Genomic DNA, 25,589 nt, shown 5'->3' on the forward strand with positions numbered 1-25,589 from the left:
GAGGGTGGCTGGTGCCTGGTAAATGTTGGTGATAATTTCGGTTTACACCAGAGGTGTGGCACGTGCATAAATAGTCACAGCTATACTATATTTCAAAAGCTCATAAGGACAATTGCTGAACAAATAATATTTTGCAGTTATGTTTGCACAAATGCACCAGCCATGCAGGGCAAATATGTTCACTGTGCAAATCATTCTGTTTATGAACGAGCTCCAATGTGTGCACAGAGACTGACAGATCTCCTACATTCCTGGCACTACATATGGCACTGGCACTTCATCTGGCATCAGCCTAAAGGTGGCCATAAACACACCGATAACATCGAACAAAACAAATTTTCATACTATATTCAGTGCCTGTATGGTGAGAGGCGAGCTGACTGATATCGTCTGAAGACTTGGATATTGGTCGGCTCTTTGATCGGCTGGACAGATAATTTTGCTCAGGCGCCTTTAAAGACACCCGAACATTGGCCATTGTTGGTGCTAAATCGTCAGATACATGTAGAATTCTATTGTTTCTACTGTATATCTGCTCTACACGGTTGTATTGAAACAGACGTGTTTTCCAGGAAAGATCGCAATTGTTACGTCTATGGCCACCATTACTTAGTTCTCCTGCAGCCCCTCCGCCTTGCACCATCTAGCTATGAGTGGCAGTAAAACTTTGTTTCCTTTAGATCAGGGGTGCAAAAAAGGTAGATCAGGATCTATCAGTCGACCTTTAGCTCAGGATCAGTAGATCTTAAGTTACGGTCAACAAACAGCTTGTCTAAATCACCCTCATATTTTATTCAGATATTTATTAAGTTAAGGTTACATAAGAAATAGTTGTTTGTTAAATGTTAATGTTCTCATTATTCATTTATATCAAAGGTATAAATCAATATTTAAGTAATATTTTCCATGTAGCAGAATGCTAACAATGCTCATAATGGGACATCATCACTAAGGGGCAGCTTTATTATTGAAAAATTTTTAAATTCAAATTGCACACTGATTTTAGTGTAATTCGACTACGGAATAGTCCAAATTCGATTTGAATTTTTTTTAAAAAAAAAAATTAAAAAAATTAGAATTTTGAAATTCATCATGTTCTGTCCCTTTAAGAATTCAAATTCGACTATTCGTCATCTAAAACCTGCCGAATTGGTCAATTTGGAGTTGTACGGTGGACTTTTGAAAAAAAAACAAAAAAAAAACGAATTTGATTTGAGTTTGCAGTTCGATCCTATTCACCCGAATTTAAAAAATTCGCATTTTTTAATATATTTCGATTGGTGGCTTTTTTTTTTTTTTTCTTCGAATTTCAAATTCATGGGAGTTTTTAGAAATTGCCATAAACCTCAAAATGCAACCCTTGATAAATCTGCCCCTAAATGTAGACCTCACATTAGTAATGTATGGGCATTCCTGCTTTTGATCTCCCTGAGCAAACATACTCCACCCCCCCCCCATAATTCCCTTCTCTGATGACATCAGAATTCCAGCCAAATCCTGTGCCTGCCCTAGCTCTGTGTGCTTGGCTCCACCCTCAATTAGCTGATGAAGGAAGCATGGCTGCTGCTGCTGCTGGGAACTCTCATATTATAGTAAGCTCCATGTGACCCCTCTCTTGTCTCTCTCTTTCTATGTGTCTGATTATGCTAAACACCTCTTATTTCTGTGCCAGCAATCGTTGCCAGGGATTTCACAAGATTCATTGTTTAGTGATGATGATGATGACAACTGATAGCACACGGCTCTCGTATGAGAGCAGGGCATGTTGTAATAAGGTGCTTTTAATAATGAAGCTGTGATAACTAATTGCATCTTCAATAATATAACAATGCCCTGAAAAAGCCCTAGATTTAAGGCACTTCAGCTGAAACTAATGTGCAGGTTATTTTGTTTCTGTGAAACAAGGGCAATGGCACACATAGCAATGACTCCGACAGGGGAATTAGTTCTTTCATTTGTTGTAACTGTGACAATTCAGCCAGCTTCAAGTCTTCTTGTGGAACTAGAGCCTTTTATGATATTGCTTTGAGGAGCATTGGGTTTGAAAGCAAGCTGTGACGTAACTTTTATGATCCCAGACGGAAAAGGGAGTGTTTTATTGCTGATAATGGATATCAGGGGCCTGATTATCCTGCTGTTTACATAACTCTTTTTTGCTGCTCTTTTTTTTTTTTATGGGCAAGAATAGATAGAATCAGCCAATTGTAATGAGAAAAAAGAAAAGAAAAATCGTGTTATATTCATTATAGGTATGGGATCCATATTTGATCTACTCTAACAATGACCTACAAACATCCTTTTTATAATATAAAAATCATATTACACTGTAAACTGTTTCCTTCACAAGGGCCATATACAGATTAATAGGATGTGAGGCCCCTAGGCTGCACTTTCCACAAGCCCCCCTTCTAGGCTACTCCCACTCCCAAATGTTTAGAATTATACAACAATTAAACAGGGTCTCGGGTGCACCTAGCGATACAAGGGGCAAATTATCTAGCTTTTTTTTGTTACTTGTGTTTTCTTTTATATTTATTTTTATCTGCACTGCTGGGCCTACGTCCGGTTGGAACGGGTTCACAATCAGTACCTGCTGGAAGAAGATTAGGCAGCCAGACAAAGCAATGAGTGTCCCCAAACTTTCTAAAGGTAGTGGGAGATTAGTCGCCTGCAGTAGAGAAGATTTGTTGCTGGACTAATCTCCCCAAATGCCTTCAGAATTCTGAAGTTGCCTGAACATTCTTAGAGAGGCAACTTCGGAAAACGAAGCGATATGTATGCCTTCCCACTGCCAAGTTGTATTTTTCGTTTTCCGAAGTAGCACGAAGTTTCCTCGTGAGGGTACTGTCTAAAACGAAGCGCTACGTATGCCTTCCCACAGGCAATTTGTATTCTTCGTTTTCCCGAAGTTGCACAAAGTTTCCTTGTGGGGCAACTTTGGCGACTTTGGAAAACAAAGCACTACGTATGCCTTCCCACCAGCGATTCATATTCTTCGTTTTTCGAAGTTGCCTCACAATGGCAACTTTGGAATTCACAAGCGATACGTATGCCATACCGCTGGCGATTCACATTCTTGCCGGCGGGAAGGCATTTGGGGAGATTAGTCGCCCGCAGTAGAGAAGATTTGTTGCTGGGCAACTAATTTCCCCGTCTGCCACCACTCTAAGAAGCATATTGTTCAGTGACATCACTGTTGCGCACCGTACCCGATTTTAGAGGGCTCAGGCACACGCCATGCAAGTTCCTTACCTTGGATTATCCAATGGTTTGCTGGAAATGCAATATTAAGAGATTGTGACCTATACAAGGCAGGGACATCTCCTGCTTATCATTTCTACCACTGGCTAGTAGCTTTGGGTCAGGGGCCCTAACCTTGACACATGAAGAACTAAAAAGATAATGATTATTCTGAAAGATTATTTTCCTGTTGAACTTTCTCTGTTAACATTGTGTGGTCATATGTATTTGAGGGCACAGATTCTATTGGCTTAAACCACCTTTGCCCTTTTTTCCTGCAGGTTGACAGACTTTAAGAACCAAAATGGCAGAAGCCCACCAGGCCGTGGCATTTCAGTTTACAGTTACTCCTGATGGTATTGACCTCCGTCTGAGTCATGAAGCACTGAAACAGGTCTACCTCTCTGGGTTACGTTCATGGAAGAAGAAATTTGCCCGGATAAAGGTAAATGTTAATATCTTAGAGCCATAAAAAGCCAGTTTTTCAATCAATCTTTCCCAACAAATTACATTGTTAGAGTTCCTGGGGGAGGTGGGAATAAACCGTGAGACAGCAGGTCAGTTACACAGCAGGATAGGATCATGTATGGGAGCTATCCACTTGATTTAACCAATGATCTTATACAATGCAGCTACAATGCAGTCATCATCTAAAGGGATTTATTAAATGTCAATACGTTGATTTATTTTTCTTTTTGTGTTCTTTTTGCAGAATAGCTTTATCACTGGAGTTTACCCTGCTAGCCCATCAAGCTGGCTTTTTGTCGTTATTGCTATCATGGGGACCTTGTATGCTCGTGTGGACCCATCCATGGGAATGATAGAAAAGATTAAAGAACATCTGCCTGTAAGGTATGGGTTTTTTTCGTATGTTACCGACTTCTCAGAAGGTGTACTTTTAAGAGACAGGATTGAAACAGGAGGAGATAAGTATGCCTCTGCCAAATGTATGAGCAGAATTAAGTTTACTCTCACAGATGGTTTATTGCTGTATCTAGATGTGATTCCCTAGAGTAGGGAGTTATTTAGTCTCTCATGATTCCCAACAGTCAAACTGTTTCATAGGTAAGTTTCCCAGTGTTGCAGTCATTTTCTTACATGAAATTGTGCAGATAAAATATTCATAAGGATCATAAAACCCTAATTTTAGTGAAGCATTTTACAAACCCTGAGAAAGCATGCTGAATTCCAGGTAGTCCGTGTAAAGGAGCACTTAGCCATCTACAACTGTATACAGTGTCTAAAATACAGTCATGATAATATCAGTGCTTTGCCTTTCTTATAAATTGCTCTTGTGTTTTCCCCTTCAATTTTGCAGTAGCTATCTTTCTCATCAAGGCCAGAGCATTTTAAGTGCCCTCCTATTTTCTACTGGACTTTGGTTTGCACTTATTATGACCATGAGGTTTATTCTTAAACAACTCTTATCCTATCATGGATGGATGTATGAGCAACACGGCAAGATGTCAGCCACCACTAAGTTGTGGTTGGTAAGTACTAAATCCATGTTTTTGTGAAGATGCAACTGTAAAGGATATTATTACTTGAGGTCTGCATTGCTCTAAGAACCACGCCATGTTTCTGGTGCTGAACATTGCTACTGGATAATTGTATTTATCTAACCCATCAGGTGTAATTTAATTCTATCTACTGGTGTGTTCCCTTTTCTTTTTCATAATAGGCTTTGGTAAAGATTTTTTCGGGTCGCAAACCAATGCTATACAGCTACCAAGCAGTACTGCCCCGTCTCCCTGTTCCAGGAATTAAAGATACAGTGCAACGGGTACGTTTGCTAAGGAAAGCATGTCTTGATATAAACAATACAGGAAAATATTTGTATTGAGGTCTGCGAGGAAGTTTTCAAAGAAGAAGCATTTAGATCTCCTATTCTGTCTGATAGTCCGTGAGTTTTCTTTGTTTTCCAATAGGTGACTTTTTCCTAATTTTTCTCTGTGAGGGTTCATGTTCAAGTTTAGTCTGTGGGACAATTAATTGGATCAGTATGGGATTGGCCCATGTAAAGACACCTTTACTCTTACTACTGCTTAAAACTTCCAGTGCCCTCAGTCATCCAAACATTACTAGGAGAATTACTTGGTATCTCGGTAGGTACTTGTAGTTGTTGTAAACAGCATCTTTCATAATGTGCAAAGAGGGAAGATGGTTATCTGGGTATATGGGGGTTTTACAGGAGAACTAAAGCTTAACTAAAGAAGTAGAAGTAAGGTAGAAATGTTATACATTATGTGATTGGGTTTCTATACCAGCCCAAGCCAACCACAGCCCTTCAGCAGTAAAGATCTGTGTCTCCAAAGATGCCCCAGTAGCTCCCCATCTTCTTTTCTGCTGATTCACTGCACATGCTCTGTGCTGCTGTCACTAACTGAGCTTTGGGACCCACTCACAATATACAGTACACATAGAATAGAAATGTCACAATATAAGGCAGATTAGTAATTAATACAGATAATTACTACATGGCAGCACAGAAACCAGTGCAATTAGCATTTAATAATCAGCCCTGTAGCATCAGCTTATAGTATAGACCAACCTCATTTTCCGAACAATGCATGTATATTGCAATGGCCTTATAGCCAGGGTGTCTGCAATCTAGATCCATCTTTGTAGCTATTGGATTCCTGTACATTGCTTTTTCCACGTAGAGAAGCATACATTTTATTTGTCTTTATAGTTCTTGGACTCTGTTACACCACTGATGAATGACGAAGAGTTCAGACGAATGGCCGCACTTGCAAAGGATTTTGAAGTGAACTTGGCTCCAAGATTGCAGTGGTATCTAAAGCTAAAATCCTGGTGGGCCTCCAACTATGTAAGAACATTATCCTTCTATACCCCTTACCCTTACATGGATTATTATCACTCCAGTTATACAATGGCTAGTCATACAGCTAGAAGGATGTCTTTCCTTTATTGTATTGTAGTAATATTCATCTTATACAGAGTAGGGGGTTTTACATGTCTCGCGCAGAGATGTCAACTAACCCAATGAATCTTTATTGTAAATGTTAACATAAAGTAAGGTCTCAAAATTACCTGGAGTGGGTCATTATCACTCTTAAGCGGTTAGTTGACATCACTACTCAACATGTATAAATATGGGCGGTTTGGGCCAAAAGAAGTCCCTTGGAGGGTGTCACGATTACAGTACTACCAGTTGCACGTGACTTAAGGTGTGGCTATCAGGGGTCCTTAGCTCAGCCTCTCACACAGCTTGCACACAGATTAGACTAGCCCAACAGCACCCCAAACTAGGGATGCACCGAATCCAGGATTTGGTTTGGGATTCGGCCTTTTTCAGCAGGATTCGGCCAAATCCTTTTGGCCAAACTGAATCCGAAACCATAATTTGCATGTGCAAATTAGGGGCGGGGAGGGAAATCTTGTGACTTTTTGTCATAAAACAAGGAAGTAAAAAAAGTTTTCTATTTCCCACCCCTAATTTGCATATGAAAATTAGGATTTGGTTCGGTATTTGGCCAAATCTTTTGCGAAGGATTCGGGGGTTCGGCCTAATCCAAAATAGTGGATTCAGTGCATCCCTACCCCGAACACCAACCAACACCCATAAAACTCATACAAAACTTGCTGCCACCATTTTTATTCTTCTCCCACTGCCGATTAAAGAAACCAGGTACTCTAGTAGTTAAAGGGTTAATGTCATTTAAAAACACTCTTCCTACCAGCATTCATGTCCTAACAGGGACATGATGGAGAAATTATATTATATTCATTGGTTATTAATTTTCCCATGGATTCCGTAGATATTGAACATCAATACTGTGTGACCTGCCCCTGTCCAGATATTCACAAACCAAGTCATGTGCGGAAAGCTAATATTTCACTGAACCCATCACCAGTTTTTTATACTGTTGGTACAACAGGTATGGGTTTTGTGAGGATAAATATGTTTGAGTATAGGTTATAGTGTGACCTCCACATCACCTATGATGGGTATTTTGTGAACTCTTAAAGGAGAACTAACCCCCCGCAATAAGAAAAGCCCGTACCTACTACCTAGATAATACCTCATCCCTGCTTTCCCCCCGCATAGTTGATTACCCCTGAAAGTGTCCCCTAACACAGTCCTCACATATCGGTGCAGAGTAAGCGCAGCAGACCTCATGGGCGCCATCTTCCATCTCTTTGCTGTATTTTCATGCACAGTTGGAGCAGTCTTCCAGTACATAGCAACTGCACATGTGTCAAAAGTGCTGGAAAAAAAAGAGGATCCAAAGAATACCAAAAAAAACGGAAGACCGCGCCCATGAGCTCCACTGTGCTTACTCTGCACCGATAAGTCAGTACTGTGTTAGGGGCATTTTCAGGGGAAATGAACTGTACAGGGAGGGGGAAGTATCTAGGGTAGTGGGAAGGGACTTTTCTTATTGCATGGTTTAGTTCTCCTTTAAGTTCCCCCTCCATGGGCTTCCACACCCCCACAGGCTCTTATCAGTCAGACAGTTTTTGATCCCTTTCCATATGACTGGTTCCAGACCTTACTAAGAAGTAAACTATCTGTTTCTAGTAAAGAAAGTGTATTTCATGATACCTTGGCCTGCTTTATTAACTTTTACAGTCCTGCAACATGACAGAGGGCTTTATCTGGGCCTCAGCTGCCATTTGAAAAAGCCTTGTATTATACAAATTCACTTCTCTAGCTACACTAAGCTTTGTTTATCCACCTAAATATGATTTGTAAAGTTTAGCAATGCCTTCTATCAGTACCATTTCTAACTCCATTTTGTCTATATGCCTAAACTGACTCAAATATTTATAAACCTAAATACTTTTATACTTATTTTTTTTTTTTAGGTGAGTGATTGGTGGGAAGAATATATTTACCTTCGTGGAAGAGGGCCGATAATGGTGAATAGCAATTATTATGCAATGGTGAGTGTATGTTACTATTTAATGCATGTATACCAAAATTTAGCTTGCTGTTTTATATGATGTGTCAAAACTAGGTGCTTATTTGCTAAGTTGCAGATTCCATTTACTAGTGGAGGGACAGTTTGGTCCAAAATTTCCAAAATTCCAACCAAATTATAGTGTTTATTGGCAACTTAGTGTTGCGTGACATAACACTTTACCTGAATTACCATAAAAGGAAAACTATACCCCCCAAACAATGTAGGTCTCTCTATAAAAAGATATTGCATAAACAGCTCATGTAAATAAACCATGTTTTCATAATAATACACTTTTCTAGTAGTATGTGCCATTGGGTAATCATAAATAGAAAATTGCCATTTTAAAAAATAAGGGCCGCCCCCTGGGATCATATGATTCACTGTGCATACAAACATTACAAACAAACCGTACTTGTTAGGTCACATGAGCCAATTAACAGACAGAGTTGTGTCTTTTGCTTCAACACTTCTTCCTGTTAAAGTTAGAGTTGTAGTATTTCTGGTCAGGTGATCTCTGAGGCAGCACACAGACCATAGTGAAATGGTGGCTCAAGGCAAGAGATGTAAAAGGGCAATATTTACTTAAATATATATTCCAGTTTGGTAAGATTCTTTAATGTCACTTAATATGATATAAACTGTTGCTTTAAAGGGATACTGTCATGGGAAAATATTTTTTTTTCAAAATGAATCAGTTAATAGTGCTGCTTCAGCAGAATTCTGCACTGAAATCCATTTCTCAAAAGAGCAAACAGATTTTTTTTATATTCAATTTTGAAATCTGACATGGGGCTAGACATATTGTCAATTTCCCAGCTGCCCCAAGTCATGTGACTTGTGCTCTGATAAACTTCAATCACTCTTTACTGCTGTACTGCAAGTTGGATTGATATCACCCCCTCCCTTTCCCCCCCCCCAGCAGCCAAACAAAAGAACAATGGGAAGGTAACCAGATAACAGCTCCCTAACACAAGATAACAGCTGCCTGGCAGATCTAAGAACAAAAACCCATGTCCCACAGAGACTCCTTCAATAACATTGAGAAGGAAAAACAGCAGCCTGCCAGAAAGCATTTCTCTCCTAAAGTGCAGGCACAAGTCACAATATGTCTAGCCCCATGTCAGATTTCAAAATTGAATATAAAAAAATCTTTTTGCTCTTTTGAGAAATGGATTTCAGTGCAGAAGTCTGCTGGAGTAGCACTATTAACTGATGCGTTTTGAAAAAAAACATGTTTTCATATGACAGGATCCCTTTAAGTGTTCATTTTGAAGGTGTAGTTTTCCTTTAAAATCAAAATCTGTTTCCTGTTTTCCTTTAGGACTTTTTGTATGTTACTCCTACTCCAATTCAAGCGGCGCGTGCAGCTAACACCGTACATGCTATCCTACTGTACCGACGGAAGCTCACTCGTGAAGAGCTGAAGCCGGTGAGAAAAATATATACCGTAGCAAATAATGTATATTAATGTGTGTATGGAATTTATGTGTAAGATTTACTGTAGGCCTGCTTACTAAAGCACATGTTGACTTTTATTATTAATTATTGTAATTGCAGTAGTTTCCTTTTTCCAGCATTTACTTGTGGAGGGCTCCCATATTTTGAACTGCCTATTAAAGGGGAACTATCGCGAAAATCAATTAAATACAAGCTTCAGCATACTGAAATAAGAAACTTCCTAAATACAATCAATTAAAAATTGTGTACGCTTCCTGAAATAATCAGGTTTTTCTTCAATATCCCTCTCTCAGCATCTGTTTCTCTTCATTCTGTCTTCATGCAGCAGTTGGGTGTCAGATAATCATTGACAGTTAGATCCAATATATCCGATTGGGGGGCTCCTTTTGCCTAGAAGATGTATTGGAGCTCACACTACTAAAATCGCCAGACATCATGTCTCTCTACATGCAGGATTTGTGCAAAAGGCAGTTATTTTGTTTGTGCTGGAATAAGTTATGTGGATGAGCTCTAATACATCTGCTAGGAAAGGAAGCCCTCCCCTATAAGATATATTGGATCTAACTGTCAATGATCATCTGACGCCCAACTGCTGCATGAAGACAGAATGAAGAGAAACAGATGCGGAGAGAGGAATAGTGAAGATGAACTTGATTATTTCAGAGACAGTACAGAATATTTAATTGATTGTATTTACAAAGTTCCCCTTTAAGAAGGTGTTTTAGAGTTTATTGTAGGCAGACCTATAAATCGCACTGACAATAGGGCTGATAATAACATGTAGGTTGGAATGCAAAAAAAGACTCTTTATGGGTCTCCATGTTATCCTTTACAAATATGTCATTTCTTCCTACAATAGAAAATCAGAACGAGGCACATAACTACTTTGTAATCTCATTTTGGGTGACAAAGCTAAAATAAGGATATGTTAGAGGGATCTTGTGTGAGTTAGATCTCCTTCATATTGCTAGGAAAAGTGGATTACTATCAATTTACTTGCGTTGTTATCTCCCCCCCATGGTATCCCTCTGCGATGGCTCTGTTTCTTGACCGTGCTTGTATTCTGCCTCCCCTTCTTAAAACTGGGTACAGAGCAGAGTCCCTGGCTCCATAATCCCGCTGTGCTCGTCCCAGTGGGAGCGCACCTTTAACACCACCCGCATCCCCGGAGAGGAGACAGGTGAGTGAGCGGGTGATCAAGATTTTAGCCTCATCAGTTTTCCCTTAATGGTGAATGGCACCTAACAATGACCAGTGTTTTCTGTCTGTTCTTACCTTCTAATTTGGGTTTCTGTACAAAATGACTGGGGGTTTGCCTTTTGTATTTGGAGCTTTTGTATTTAGACCTTTTGTATTTTTGACAGTTTAATTTCCTCACTAGGATCTTTATTCACTGCCATATTATCTGCCTTGTGTCATTACATGTAGTTGTGGTTTCGGCAGTGCCTGGAGCTACATTGCGCTCACAAGGCTGGCAGCAAATGAGATGCTTTTCAGCTGCCTGAAAAAATGTCCCATGTGCTTAATGCTTACGGTAAAAGCTCCCAATATTTTTTTGCAAACCCTCAATACAAATAAAAATGTAGCAAACTGAGCTCCTGAAAGGGGCGATCGTTTGTCTATATCTTTGCATGTGTGACTCTGGTATTTAATATGTAGAGAATGACTATATTAATATATATAACATTATTCATTTGAAGTAGTGCTGTCTCTTTATTGATTAGTGTATTCTCTTTGCTTCCCTTTTTTTTTTTTTTTTTTTAAACCTGCTTTTTGTGCGGTGCCTCTTTTCTGTGGATTCTTTTAATCCCAAAACATATACACACATCCAAACTGTATCCCACTGCTGCTTTCTTGGTTTTACCCATATACTCCTTTGTCTGTTGCCCTATCGGCTCTTCATTTGTCCCCATATACATGTTCTCTTCCACCTTTATTTCTGTCTGTCCTTTCTATTGCTTCAATTTCCCTTTTCACACAGCTGATGATCCAAGATTGTTTGCCAATGTGCTCAGCTCAATGCGAGCACATGTTTAACACATCTCGCATCCCTGGAGTGGATACAGGTAGGAACAAACGTGTACATGTGTAGGGTAATATGTGTATACTACTCTATCCTATTGTGGCTTGCTACACCCTTTCAAGCATTTCTTGCATTGGAACGCTTCTGCCTAGTGTTAGTTTAATTATTCGGTAACTATTTTACTTAAAGGAGAATTAAAGCTTAACTAAAGTAGCAGCTAAAAATGTTGTACATTATGTTTTGGGCTTCTGTACCAGCCCAAGGCAACCACAGCCCTTTAGCAATGATGGTCTGTGTCTCCAAAGATGCTTCAGTAGCTCCCCATCTTCTTTTCTGCTGATTCACTGCACATGCTCTGTGCTGCTGTCACTTACTGAGCTTAGAGACCCACTCACAATATACAGAACACATAGAATAGAAATGTCACAATATAAGGCTGATTAGTAATTAATACACATAATTACTACATGGCAGCACAGAAACTAGTGCAATTAGCATCAGAATTTAATAATCAGCCCTGTAGCATCAGCTTATATTACAGGGGAAGCTCATTTTCTGCTGGATAATTAGTGACGAGCCCTAAGCTTAGCTTCTCAACAGCTGCTCAGAGCCCACTGAGCATGTGAGTGTCAGACACTTTCCAAGATGGTGACCCCCTGTGACAAGTTTGAAGTCCTGGATCATTGCTGCTATTGACAAGCTGAAACTTTAGGCTGCTGCAATAGGTCCATTATATAAAATACAGCATTTTTAACCATATACAGTTTTAGGGTTTAGTTCTCCTTTAAAAATCATTACACTGCTCAGGAAGTCATTTTTGTTTTCCATTTTGTCATATTTATTTAAATTTTCCCATCCACTTCCAATAAAGGATTAACTGCTTGAAAGAAGTGCACTAGCTCTCTCTACTAACATCCTAATTTGTGTTCTGGTGCATCTGATTTCCCTGGTAGGGCATGTTTAAATTCAATAATAAATCATTTAAACCATTCAGAGAGTATCATTATCGAATTCGGACATGAGCCTTCTGCATTTAAGATGTGAGTAACGAGGCAGAAAGAAACAGGTCTTGTAATGGCTATGATATTGCCCTCCATTTGTTTGCCAATGTTAAGCCAGTAGGAATAAATATTTGTTTGAGAATGTTCGCTAAAAATCATTCAAACACAGAAAATGTTACTATTCAGTTGGCCTTTAAAATGAGTGTTTTATTTTAAAGCAAAGGCAAATTGCAATAATAATGCTTAAAGCTGCCTAGATCACACTAAACAGTTGTTTTTTTAAAAAATATTTAAAGCTACTATATAATTATTGGCCAGTTGAAATGTTCTTTTTGTCTCACTTCTGCTGTTTCCATGCACATTTCCTCATATCTATGCACAGACACTATCCAGCACTATGCAGACAGCAAGCACATAGTGGTGTATCATAAGGGTCGCTTCTTTAGAGTCTGGGTGTACCACGGTGGGCGCCTCCTGAATCCTAAAGAGCTAGAGCTCCAGTTCCAGCATATCCTAAATGACCCGAGCCCACCTCAGCCTGGAGAGGAGAAGCTGGCTGCATTAACTGCCGGAGAAAGGTAAGAGCAACATGTAAATTTAAAAATGTTTAACCTCCACTAAATTTTTCAGATGGTGGTGGGGTGCTTTTGTTTAGTGTTGAGCTTGTATGTAATTTAACTAGGGATGCACCGAATCCACTATTTTGGATTCGGCCGAACCCCCGAATCCTTTGGTAAAGGTTCGGCTAAATACCGAACCAAATCTGAATCCTAGTTTGCATATGCAAATTAGGGATGGGAAGGGAAAAACTTTTTTAACTTCCTTTGTGACAAAAAGTCAAGCAATGTCCCTCCCTATCCGTAATTTGCATATGCAAATTCGGGTTCGGCCGGGCAGAAGGATTCACCCAATTCCTGCCGAAAAAGGCCAAATCTTTGCTGTATCCCGAACTGAATCCTGGATTCGGTGCATCCCTAAATTTAACATAGGGGTCGGCTGTTGTTGGGACATACTGCACAATTCAGTTGTGCACAAAACAAACTTGTTTTATAGATCTTGTACAGACAGACATTTTTATGTGTCTTTAAAAATGTCTTCTGAACACATATAATAATTTTTTTTTATGGTCAAAACTGTCAAATTTGACTCGGAAATTATCCAAACGTAATTACCGTAGATTTTTTTAAAAAATTTGATTTTTCGAGATTTATCATACTCTGACCCTTTAAGAATTCAAATTAACCTATTCGCCACCTAATACCTGCCGAATTGCTGAATAAATCAATGGCAGAATTCCAGTGAGCAATTTGAAGACGTTTGCAGCCTTCCTGACATTCAAGGGTTTTTTTTCGAGAAAAAGCTCGAATAGAGTTTGATAGAATTTGTTTCGATTCGCGTTTTCGACTCTGTAAAATTAGTCAGAGTTTAAGTTATTTGATTTTATAATAAATAATCGAATATTCGAATTTCAAGTAAAATCTAATTCGGATATTGATAAATGTACCTGTAAGTGTGTTTTTGTGAGTTCATCGTGCATCTTTTATTATATTGTATTTTTAATGCATTTTAAATGCATAAAATGCAGCATGTTCAGTTTAAAGAACACAATTTAATGCAGCTGTTGTAAAATGCAAATTTGAATGCTGGTGGGAGCAACAATACAAGACTATTTAAGGCAAGGCCAGACATTACGTTTTTACGTTGTGTTTTTAAAAAAGCTCCATCCGGGTGTAAATACGCCACTGAAACCACACGCGACCGTCAACATGCGTTTTTCAGCACTTCAGGTTTCTTTTCCCAACATGCACTTCTCTACTTAAAGCTACCAATATCAGTCCTTTAGACCGATTCAGCAACTTAGATGCCAGTGTATAGGAGTTCTGATGGATCTCCTTCATGGATATCTGGCCAAGATACCGATCAGGAAGGTCTGATTTTTTTTGGCGATTGAGGACTAGTTAATTCGGCCATGATCTGATTGTTCGGCCCTAGGGGTTAACCCAAAATTTCCGCTGAAATTGATGGCCATATCAGCGACCTCGCCAAAAGAGCGGATCTTATAGTGTATGGCCAACTTTTGTGACCCCCATCCCCCGAGTTGCTTCAGAAAGACATAAGAAGGTGAAATATTAAACTTTTTAAAGGGATCCTATCATCGGAAAACATGTTTTTTTCAAAACACATCAGTTAATAGTGCAACTCCAGCAGAATTCTGCACTGAAATCCATTTCTCAAAAGAGCAAACAGATTTTTTTATATTCAATTTTGAAATCTGACATGGGGCTAGACATATTGTCAATTTCCCAGCTGCCCCCAGTCTTGTGACTTGTGCCTTCACTTTAGGAGAGAAATGCTTTCTGGCAGGCTGCTGTTTTTCCTTCTCAATGTAACTGAATGTGTCTCAGTGGGACATGGGTTTTTACTATTGAGTGTTGTTCTTAGATCTACCAGGCAGCTGTTATCTTGTGTTAGGGAGCTGTTATCTGGTTACCTTCTCATTGTTCTTTTGTTTGGCTGCTGGGGGGGAAAAGGGAGGGGGATGATATCACTCTAAAGCTCCCCTTAGACGCGACGATTCTTCTTGCAGAATGACCGATTTTAGGGAAGTCTGACCAATCCTTCGAAATTATCGTGCGGTTAGTGGGATTCAACTGATCGTACATCTTACGATTTTATGGCCGACATCTGTCAGGAAATTGATCGGCCAGGTCAAAAAATCTTTGTCGGTCCCAGTGCAATCCTTCTGTGTTTGCAGGGCCAAGCAGGCAGCTCCCCTTTGTTTTCCTGGCAAATTGGTCTTTTTAGTTGATGGTCAATTCATACAATCGTTCCGAGAAAATCGTGGTCTCACGATGAGGATCAGATCTTTTGAAGATCTCAACATCTATGGCCAGCTTAACTTGCAGTACAGCAGTAAAGAGTGATTGGAGTTTATCGAGCACAAGTCACATGACTTGGGGCAGCTGGGAAATTGACAATATGTCTAGCCCCATGTCAGATTTCAAAATTAAATATAAAAAATATGTTTGCTTTTTTGAGAAATGGATTTCAGTGCAGAATTCTGCTGGAGCAGCACTATTAACTGATTCATTTTGAAAAAATTTTTTTTCCCATGATAGTATCCCTTTAAGTTCAATATTATAAAATGGTCACAAATAGAATGTGATTAACAAAAACTCTTTATTTCTGGTGTACTATCTGAAAACAACTGAGCTGCCGGGCAAACTTATTTGTGTTTTCACTATGGTACTTGCTGTCACTGTAGATCTAAAACTTTTAATCAATTCTTATTGGATTTCATTTTATAGGACTACTTGGGCCAAGGCACGTAAAAATTATTTCAGGAGTGGGAAGAACTTGCAGGCTCTGGATCTAGTAGAAAAAGCCGCTTTCTTTGTCACTTTACAAGATGATGAGGAAGGATTAAGGACGGACGATCCAGTGAATTCTTTAGATGCTTATGCCAAATCCCTTCTGCATGGAAAATGCTATGACAGGTTGGATTAGTGTCAAATTCTAAAAAAATTTTCTTTGTCAAATACATGAATTTAAAACATTCCTGTAACTTTGCATATCTGTATATAATACACAAGAGCCATGAATATCCTGTAAATTATATCCTTATAAACAGTGCTTAGTGATGTCATCGGTTATAATCGGAGCTTAATGATGTCATCTCTGTCACATGACTCACTGAAACTTGTGTATTAAAATAAATAAAGTAACCCTGTTGCAAAATATGAGGACATTAGAAGTTACCTGTGTAAAACATTCAGTCTTCGGCCTCATGCTTTTATATGATCATGAAACTCCTCGGTAACTTATAATATCCTTATATTTTACAAGAGAGGGTACTTTGTTCTCTTTATATTTGTATAGCTTTTGATTCCAAGCACAGGTTATGTTAAGACCAGTGAGTAGAATGCAACAGTATTAAAGCTGTTAACAGTATTTTTAGATTGCATTCCTACGATGTACATACAAGGTTGAATTATTATGGTCTTTAAAGGAGAAACAAAACCTTAATAAAAAATAAAAAAAACTGCAGATTCTGTTCAGCGGTGTTCACGGGCGCCACCTTCTTCTCTTCTGTAATCTTCGGAATGAGACTAGCGAAGCTGCCCATGCGCAGTTGGAGCAATATACTGATTCGCAACAACTGCGCATGCGCCAAAACTCACAAAAATTGCCGAAGCGCCGGTCTCATTCCGAAGATTAGCGAATCTGCTGAAGATGGTGCCCTTTATTAAGGGTTTTTTTCTCCTTTAAATATTTATGCATATACAGTACAAATACACTTCAATATCATAACGCACCCTAACATTCGATTAAATGTCCAGTAACTCCCACCAAAAAGGTTTGTGTATGATGTATGTGTGTGTATGTATGTATGTATATATGTATATGTATATATATATATATATATATATATATATATATATATATATATATATATATATATATATATATATATATATATATATATTGCCATTCAAGGTGAAATTGGGGTGTATTGCCCATGCATACAGTTAATATAGGTAACAGACATGCTGTGCAGAATACAGGGTGATTTAGTTAAAGGAAGTAAAACAACAGTCAAATGCTCTACAGGGCTGTATCTACCATATAGTTCAGCAGCAAGTAGTCCCCCTAACAAACATTCAGATTCAGTCGTAATGCAGTTTTCCCCAGTAGCCACTTTCACTGGTATATACAGCATTCCATATGGGACAGCACTACATAATGGAGTATATTTATCAATGAGTGAAGAACGAGATTGCCGCAGTCCTCTAGAGTGAAATTCTGCCACTTTTCATTAATTTCTGTGGGATTTTTTTAAAAGAGTATTTATCAATAGGTGTAAGTGAAAGTTCATCCTTTGATAAAATCCCATAGAAATGAACGAAGAGTGGCAGCATTTCACTCTAGAGGACAGAGCCGGACCGGGAGCAAAAAGCAGCCCTGGCAAAAAAAAGCAAAGCAGCCAATATGTAAACACACAGAGACACACACACAAATACACAGAGACACACACACAAATACACATACAGAGACTCGCACACAAAGACACACACAGAGACACACACACAAAGACACACACAGAGACACAGAGACACACACACAAAGGCACACACAGAGACACACACACAAAGACACACACAGAGAGATACAAATACACACACAGATACACACACACAATTACACAGAGACAGAAAATACATAGACACACAAAAACAAATAGATAGTAGAGACACAGACAAATACATAGAAACACACACACACACACACAGACAGAGTGAGACTTGTTCTCCAAGAATCTCCATACCTCCCCCAACACGCACACACACTCGTGTCATTTTCTCTTTGACCTCTGATTTATTTGTAGGTTAATGTTTGAGCAGCATTTGTGGTTCAGTGGGAGCGTGGCCTTACACTGACCTGTAAACGCTTCCTTCTCCTGGGTCAGACGCGTGCTGTGTGCTGCTTGCATGCGCCTCTCTAACATTAGAAGAGAGGTAGAAATGCGCAGCACAAGCCTGAGCCAGGAAAAGTAAGCGATCACTGAGTGGAGCGTGTAAAGCCACCCACTAATCCACCTATGCTGCGGTCCCCTGACATGGCCCACGGTTCTGTTGTCTACAGGTTACGCAGACAAGTGTAGCGAGCACCACATCTCATCAGACAGGGGGCGCCCACTTAAACGCAGGGCATTTGCCTGAATAGACAGATTACCAGTCCGGGCCTGAAGAGCAGTGCAGCCTGCCCCCCTTTAAGTCTAAATCCTGCTGGGCCTCCTGATGGTACGCGGGCCTGGACAAAGCACGGCAGCACCAGAACAGAGAGGAGTGGGAGGGGCGGAGCCACAGTGGGAGAGAGGATGCAGGAGCAGTCCTAGAGTCGACCTGATGCATTGAAAGGCAGTGGCACTTTCTAATAAGTAGAGATCAGGAGCGGCCCACTTAAAGAAAAAATAGAGAGGCCTCTCGGCAAATGCCTGAACAGACAGATTGTCAGTCCGGCCTGCTAGAGGACTGCGGCGATCTCTAACTTTAATAAATATGCCCCAATGTCTTGAAGTTAAAAGTGCCTTGATTGCATTATTTTCTGGGAATTACAGCAAGATTGAAAAAGGGCCAAGGAAGCACCTGTAATGTAGCTTTAATGACTGGAAAAAAATGCAATGAAATCAGTTTTAACTTCAAGACATTGAGTAGTGCTGTCCCATATTGAATGATGTATCTACCAAATAGACAGTCAGGGGCCTGTGCCTAGGGCAGCAGTTTTACCCTCAGGTAAAAAAGTTTTTTTTAAAAATCCATAAAATTTGCCCCAGGTACTTCCCAACTAAATCACAGGAGTAGAGGATATCTGGCTGGCCCATGACACTTGGAAGAGACACAATACACACATGCATTACACTAGGTTAGGTGCCTAGGGCTGCTCCACACCAAAATACAGTACTGTTTACAGGACTCAATAAGCAATACCTCTCTCGTATTATGAAAATAGTTTTCTATAGGTCCTAGATAACAAACTTCATCTTACAGAAACGCTACAAAATCATTTAACATTGCTTTAGCATTTAAATTGGCTAAATGTTATTAGATGAGCATGTGGAATGGCATTCTGGTTAAAGGGTAGCACTGGTGAAAAAATGTGAGTGTAAATTGCCCAAGGACAGGACAAGCAGGACATAACTTTGTAAGGTCAGTTTAGCACCACCTGTGCTTGTTGTTTTACTTTAAGTTGTTTTTTTCCCTTAGGCTGAGTTGGTTTGTCATTGTCACTTCTGTTCTTCGTGTATATAAACATTCCTCTTAACCTTTCATCCTTACATAATTAGCTTTATTAGGTGTCATCAACAAACAGCCTGGGGTTAGTAACTAAATAAAGGGTTACTTTGTTCCATCAGGGCAATAAAATATATATCATTAGGTGACATATTTGAATATTTCCAGCTTTCAAATGGGGGTCACTGGTCCCATCTAAAAACAAATGCTCTGTAAGACTACACATTTATTGTTATTGCTTCTTTTTATTATGTATCTCTAGATACAAAACACGTTAGGACAGTTGCTCATTCAACTATTTTACTTCTTTCTATTACTCATATTTCTATTCAGTCCCATTCCTATTCATATTCCAATCTCTTATGGTCACTAGGGTAATTTGGACCCTAGCAACCAGCTTGTTGAAACTGCAAACTGAAGAGCTGCTGAATAAAAAGCTAAATAACTCAAAAACCACAAATAATTAAAAAATGAAAACCCATTGCAAATTGTCTCAGAATACCTCTCTACATCATACTAACAGTTCCTGTTCTTTTCAATATTTCAGGTGGTTTGATAAGTCCTTTACTTTTATTGTCTTCAAGAATGGGAAAGTAGGACTGAATGCTGAGCATTCCTGGGCAGATGCACCCATCGTTGGACATATGTGGGAGGTATTGTATCATTATTATTGACCGTCATAGGCTTGCTAATTTTTTTAGTAATTCGCTGATGAGGAATACTAATCATCAATATTTTCTTGTTTTATTATGTGTAGTTCGTGTTGGCTACAGACTGCTTTCAGCTTGGATACAATGAGGATGGAGGCTGTAAGGGCCAAGCTGATTCCAGGTTGCCTGTACCCCAAAGACTACAGTGGGAAATATCTGAGGAGGTGAGTATTAAGCATTTCACTCTGCTTTCCAGACATATTTCAGGTTTATCTGGCTGATACCCTGCAGAATACTACATATTACAATTGTAGTGCTCCTTAGCTGCTGTTCTGATCAGGAATCGGTTTAGTTCACAGCAGCTTGAAGGAAGGAATTTTAACACACCTGGTTCCTATTTGCTCCTCTAACACTATGCGGCTCGAGCCGGCAGCTGCGTTTTCATCCGCCAGTCGGATAAATGTCGTTTTTTACCTGCGATTTCTCCTTCACTTCCTGTTATCTTCAGAACATCTGACACGTCGCATGCTTTTCGTCGCATGAACCGCATCATGGAGTTCCTCCCTAAAAGGGAATCTGATTCTTAATTACAAACGATGCCGAGTACATGCCCCTGCTTACAGATACTGTACCTGATTGGCTCGTGTATGGCTGCTTTTACTATCAGCTCTGTTTGGTACATGTAGATTTGCCTGTGTGAGCTTGTGCAGCTCTTTGTGCTTTATTTACTTAACTCAGTCATATTCCTCAGTGCTGCAAAACCGTAAAAGAATAATTATAGTACAGTTACAAACTGGGTGCAGAGCCTGGAAAGTGTTTGTCACTTTAATGTAGCACTTGAATCTGTGCATTTCTGTTGCTCTTCTTTTACAACCATAAAACAACATCTTTTCGTTCAGTGTTAAGCATCTTTTCTGCCAGACCTTTTTGTAGTTTAACAAATGCCAGAGGGGCACGCAAAATGTGTTAAAAAATGTTCAAACATTTTTTTGTGTTTCTTGTTTTTATAGTGCCAAGAAGTCATTGAAAGCTCCCTAACGATCGCAAAGGCCTTAGCAGATGATGTTGATTTCCACACATTTCCTTTCAAAAAGTTTGGTAAAGGCTTAATAAAAAAGTGCAGGACCAGCCCTGATGCCTTCATCCAAATAGCTCTACAGCTTGCACACTACAGGGTGAGTCACTTTGCCCCTTAAAGGAGAAGGAAAGGTTAAAACTAAGTAAGATTTATCAGAAAGGGTTTTTAAATACACCAGTAATCCCTCAAAGTAATGCTGCTCTGAGTCCTCTGTCAAAAGAAACACAGCATTTCTTTCCTTCTATTATGTACACATGGGCTTCCGTATCAGACTTCCTGTTTTCAGCTTAAACCTCCAGGGCTTGAGCATGCTCAGTTTTGCTCCTCTCTCTCGCTCTCTCTCCCTCCTTTCTGAGCAGGGAGAGACTTGGGCAGGAATTGATGTCACACCAAGCTAATATGGCAGCTGCTATCCTAAACAAACACAGAGAGCATCTAGAATGGTTTATTCTGGTATGGTAAAGCATTCTACAGAATAAATATAGCATTGTAGCTTAAAGTGTTGTGGCTAATGTATTGGCATTAAACTACCTGGTTACCTTTCATTCTCCTTTAATTAACTGTTTTTCATTTACAGTTCCCAATAAAATATTAAACACACTGCCCCAGTTAAACATTGGATTGTAAAGCTGGGAAATTTGCTGCACTTACTCTAGTATTTCTGATCCGTTCCATGGGCTCATGCAGGGGAAAGACCACAGACACCAAAGGGCATTTGTTTTGAGTTGAGGATTCTTACGCAATGTAGTATCATCTAATATGTGATCCAGGCTTGCAGCTGGATATGGGTAAACTGTATCAATGTGGTGTTTTGGACTTGTCTTTTTATGATTTCCTTCCTTTTAAGGACAAGAGAAAGTTCTGTCTAACCTATGAAGCATCCATGACCCGGCTTTTCCGAGAAGGAAGGACAGAAACTGTGCGCTCCTGTACTGTGGAATCATCTGATTTTGTAAAGGCAATGATGAATCCATCTCAGACCGTGAGTGACAATATTTATTATCATTTCAGTCCTTCTTCAGCAAACAACATAACTGGGATCATATTGCTTTGCCACATTATGTTGTTTAGATAAATCAACATGTTGCATATATTTTTGCACATGCAATAGATTTTGCTTCTAGAATGTCCAATGGCTGAGAAGCATTAACAACACCCAAGGCTGTGGGATCACTGAGTTTTTTATGTTTTCATTCAGTAGTAACTTAAAGGGGAACTATTGTGAAAATAAAAATTAAATACAAGATTCCTCATACTGATGTAAGAAACTTTCTATATACAATCAATTAAAAATGCTGCATTGTTTCTGAAATAATCGCATTTATATTCACTATTCCTCTCTCAGCATCTGTTTCTCTTCATTCTGTCTTCATTCAGCAGTTGGGTGTCAGATGAATGATCCAATATATCTTATAGGGGGGCTCCTTTTGCCTAAAAGATGTATTAGAGGACACTCAAATAACTGATTCTAGTACAAGCAAAATAACTGCCTTTTGCCCAAATCCTGCATGTAGAGAGACATAATGTCTGGTGATTTTAATAGAGTGAGCTCTAATACATCTTCTAGGCAAAAGTAGCCCCCCCCTATCAGATATATTGGATCATTCATCTGACACCCAACTCCTGCATGAAGACAGAATGAAGAGAAACAGATGCAGAGAGGAATAGTGAATATAAACTTGATTATTTCAGAAACATTGCAGAATTTTTAATTGATTGAATTAAGAAAACATCTTATTTCAGTATGATAAAGCTAATATAAAAATTTCATTTTCACAATAGTCCCCCTTTAACATGAGCAATACAGTACACTGTCCATTGATCACAGTGGATGCGATTCTCCTGTTAGAACACAATGTTTTTGGGGTTTTTTCCCCTGAGATGAATTCTATAGTCACATGTGCCTTTGACCACTCAGTTTAATACAACTGGTTGATTTTTATTCCATTGAGGATGTTAAAAAAAAAAAAATAAAACTATTTCTGTTTGCAGAATGAAGAAAGGTTGAAGCTGTTTCGACACGCAGCTGAGAAACACCAGATGCTTTACCGTAATGCCAATACTGGAGGTGGAATTGATCGACATCTTTTCTGTCTATATGTTGTATCAAAGTACCTTGGGGTGGATTCACCTTTCCTGAAAGAGGTAAATATTTTTGTAAAGAGCAATTGTAGCTATACGTTGCTATAGTTAAAGTGAGTTATCTCCCGTATTTTATGTTAATACCCTTCCACTATTTTGATAATTATAAAGCAATTTAAACCATAAATGGTCTCTCTTGAATATAGGTACTCTCTGAACCCTGGCGCCTCTCAACTAGTCAGACCCCTATTCAACAAGTGGAACTGTTTGATTTGGTAAACCACCCAGATTATGTGTCATGCGGCGGTGGCTTTGGACCGGTAAGTGAAAGTTAGCTATAGTCCCAAATGACCTATAACAACTTTTCATTGCGGATTTAAAGTGGTCTAAACTTGATTTGCTGTCATTTATAATGAAAGGGATCCTGTCATGGGAAAAAATAATTTTTCAGAATTCTGCACTAAAATCCATTTCTCAAAAGAGCAAACTGATTTTTTTACATTTAATTTTGAAATCTGACATGGGGCTAGACATATTGTCAGTTTCTCAGCTGCCCCCAGTCATGTGACTTGTGCTCTGATAAACTTCAGTCACTCTTTACTGCTGTACTGTAAATTGGAGTGATATCACCACCCTCCCCCCCAGCAGCCTAATAACAGAACAATTGGAAGGTAACCAGATAGCAGCTCCCTAACACAAGATAACCGCTGCCTGGTAGATCTAAGAACAACACTCAATAGTAAAAACCCATGTCTCACTGAGACACATTCAGTTACATTGAGTAGGAGAAACAACAGCCTGCCAGAAAGCAGTTCCATCCTAAAGTGCTGGCTCTTTCTGAAAGCACATGACCAGGCAAAATGACCTGAGATGCACCTACACACCAATATTACAACTAAAAAATACACTTGCTGGTTCAGGAATAAAATGTTATATTGTAGAATTTAATAGAATTGAATTATTTGCAGTGTTAACAGTGTAATTTAGAAATAAAAACTATAATCATAAAAATCATGACAGAATCCTTTGAAGCTAGATGAGACCAGGGATCTCAATTGTCATAGACCGCACCATTAGAATGCCTTTATTGGAACATGGGCTCTGACCCAAACACTCGGCAACGTTTCAGACCGCCATCGTGTTTGAGTCAGAGCCCATGTTTCAATAAAGGTGTTTTAAAAGAATGGTGCTGTCTATGACAATTGAGATTTCAGCAAACAAGTTGGAGGTGGAAACTGTGGGACTTGCACCATATTGAAGAAAATTGGTAGGCACAAGTGCTGACTAAGTAACCTTGCCATTTCCCAGGAATGTCAAACAACAATTCTTTGGTCTCCAGCACAAATTATAGCCTGTGGTGTTAGATTATAGAGTATGTAAGATTATTATCTGCTAGCTAAACTAGACCAAAAGATTAAAAATATTTTAGTTTTGCACAGCCTATCTATTTACCAAGTTTTTGTTTTTTACACTGAACTGTTTGTTGCCCACCCTCCCTCCTCCCCCCTGGCATACCCATCCCGCTGGGCAAATGCCCCTAACTTGTTACTTACCCTTCTGCGCAGGTCCAGTCCAGAGAGTTCACAGACGACATCTTCTTCCACGCGATCTTCTTCCTGCTTTGAACGGCGCATGCACAGTAGGATCATTTCGCCGGTACTTTCTCTTGCGCGTGCGCAGTAGATCCGTACCGGCGAAATGATCCTACTGCGCATGCGCCAAAACGCCATTCACAGCAGGAAGAAGATCGCGTGGAAGAAGATGTCGTCGGTGAACTCCCTGGACTGGACCTGCGCAGAAGGGTAAGTAACAAGTTAGGGGCATTTGCCCAGCGGGACGGGTAGGCCAGGGGGGAGGAGGGAGGGTGGGCAACAAACGGGAGGGGGGTGGGGGGTTTGCGCCGACTAGGTTTCCTTCCCCTTTAAGCCATGTTCATGACATGAATGCTGCCTGACCCAATTGAAACATATCTATAACGATCAATTACCAAACAGGGCTAAATATGTGACAAAGCTTTATTTAAAATGAAAGGGAATTGCAGCATCTGCTTTGGCGTGTGCTTATGTATTTCAGTAAGTAAATGCTCAGTTAAGTGTTTTTTTGCCTAAAATCTGCCCCATGCGCTATATGAATAATAACCTGTGTGCTATTTTTCGGTATATATTTTTGCTTATTCTGCTTCCTATTATTCAGGTGGCTGACGATGGATATGGAGTCTCCTACATTATTGTTGGTGAAAATCTTATCAATTTCCATATATCCAGCAAATTTTCCAGCCATGAAACTGTGAGTTGTTTCCACCTTTTATAGTGGGGAGGAGGGGACACTTCTGAGG

At 39.5% G+C, this 25,589-nt stretch overlaps 1 protein-coding gene across 6 annotated transcripts in view; it reads left to right on the forward strand.

Annotated features, from left to right (window-relative positions):
* The window catches only part of cpt1al.L (carnitine palmitoyltransferase 1A (liver) like L homeolog), a 36,562-nt gene that overhangs the window by 9,911 nt on the left and 1,062 nt on the right, over positions 1 to 25,589 (forward strand). For 3 of the 6 annotated variants that reach the window (XM_018224267.2, XM_041569651.1, XM_018224268.2), the window contains 17 exons: positions 3,522 to 3,685; positions 3,953 to 4,092; positions 4,559 to 4,730; positions 4,922 to 5,023; positions 5,933 to 6,070; positions 8,074 to 8,151; positions 9,493 to 9,600; positions 10,722 to 10,809; positions 13,036 to 13,231; positions 15,962 to 16,150; positions 19,992 to 20,097; positions 20,202 to 20,318; positions 21,105 to 21,269; positions 22,020 to 22,154; positions 23,165 to 23,317; positions 23,461 to 23,574; positions 25,448 to 25,540. In XM_018224267.2, the coding sequence (XP_018079756.1) occupies positions 3,545 to 3,685; positions 3,953 to 4,092; positions 4,559 to 4,730; positions 4,922 to 5,023; positions 5,933 to 6,070; positions 8,074 to 8,151; positions 9,493 to 9,600; positions 10,722 to 10,809; positions 13,036 to 13,231; positions 15,962 to 16,150; positions 19,992 to 20,097; positions 20,202 to 20,318; positions 21,105 to 21,269; positions 22,020 to 22,154; positions 23,165 to 23,317; positions 23,461 to 23,574; positions 25,448 to 25,540 (2,235 nt within the window). In that variant the 5' untranslated portion in view covers positions 3,522 to 3,544. Of the gene's footprint in view, positions 1 to 1,459; positions 1,593 to 3,521; positions 3,686 to 3,952; positions 4,093 to 4,558; positions 4,731 to 4,921; positions 5,024 to 5,932; positions 6,071 to 8,073; positions 8,152 to 9,492; positions 9,601 to 10,721; positions 10,810 to 11,610; positions 11,696 to 13,035; positions 13,232 to 15,961; positions 16,151 to 19,991; positions 20,098 to 20,201; positions 20,319 to 21,104; positions 21,270 to 22,019; positions 22,155 to 23,164; positions 23,318 to 23,460; positions 23,575 to 25,447; positions 25,541 to 25,589 lie in introns of those variants that run through there. The other 3 variants (XM_018224269.2, XM_018224271.2, XM_018224270.2) reach the window with 3 other exon arrangements.

This window comes from Xenopus laevis, chromosome 7L (assembly GCF_017654675.1).
Source record: "Xenopus laevis strain J_2021 chromosome 7L, Xenopus_laevis_v10.1, whole genome shotgun sequence".
Lineage (NCBI taxonomy): Eukaryota > Metazoa > Chordata > Amphibia > Anura > Pipidae > Xenopus > Xenopus laevis.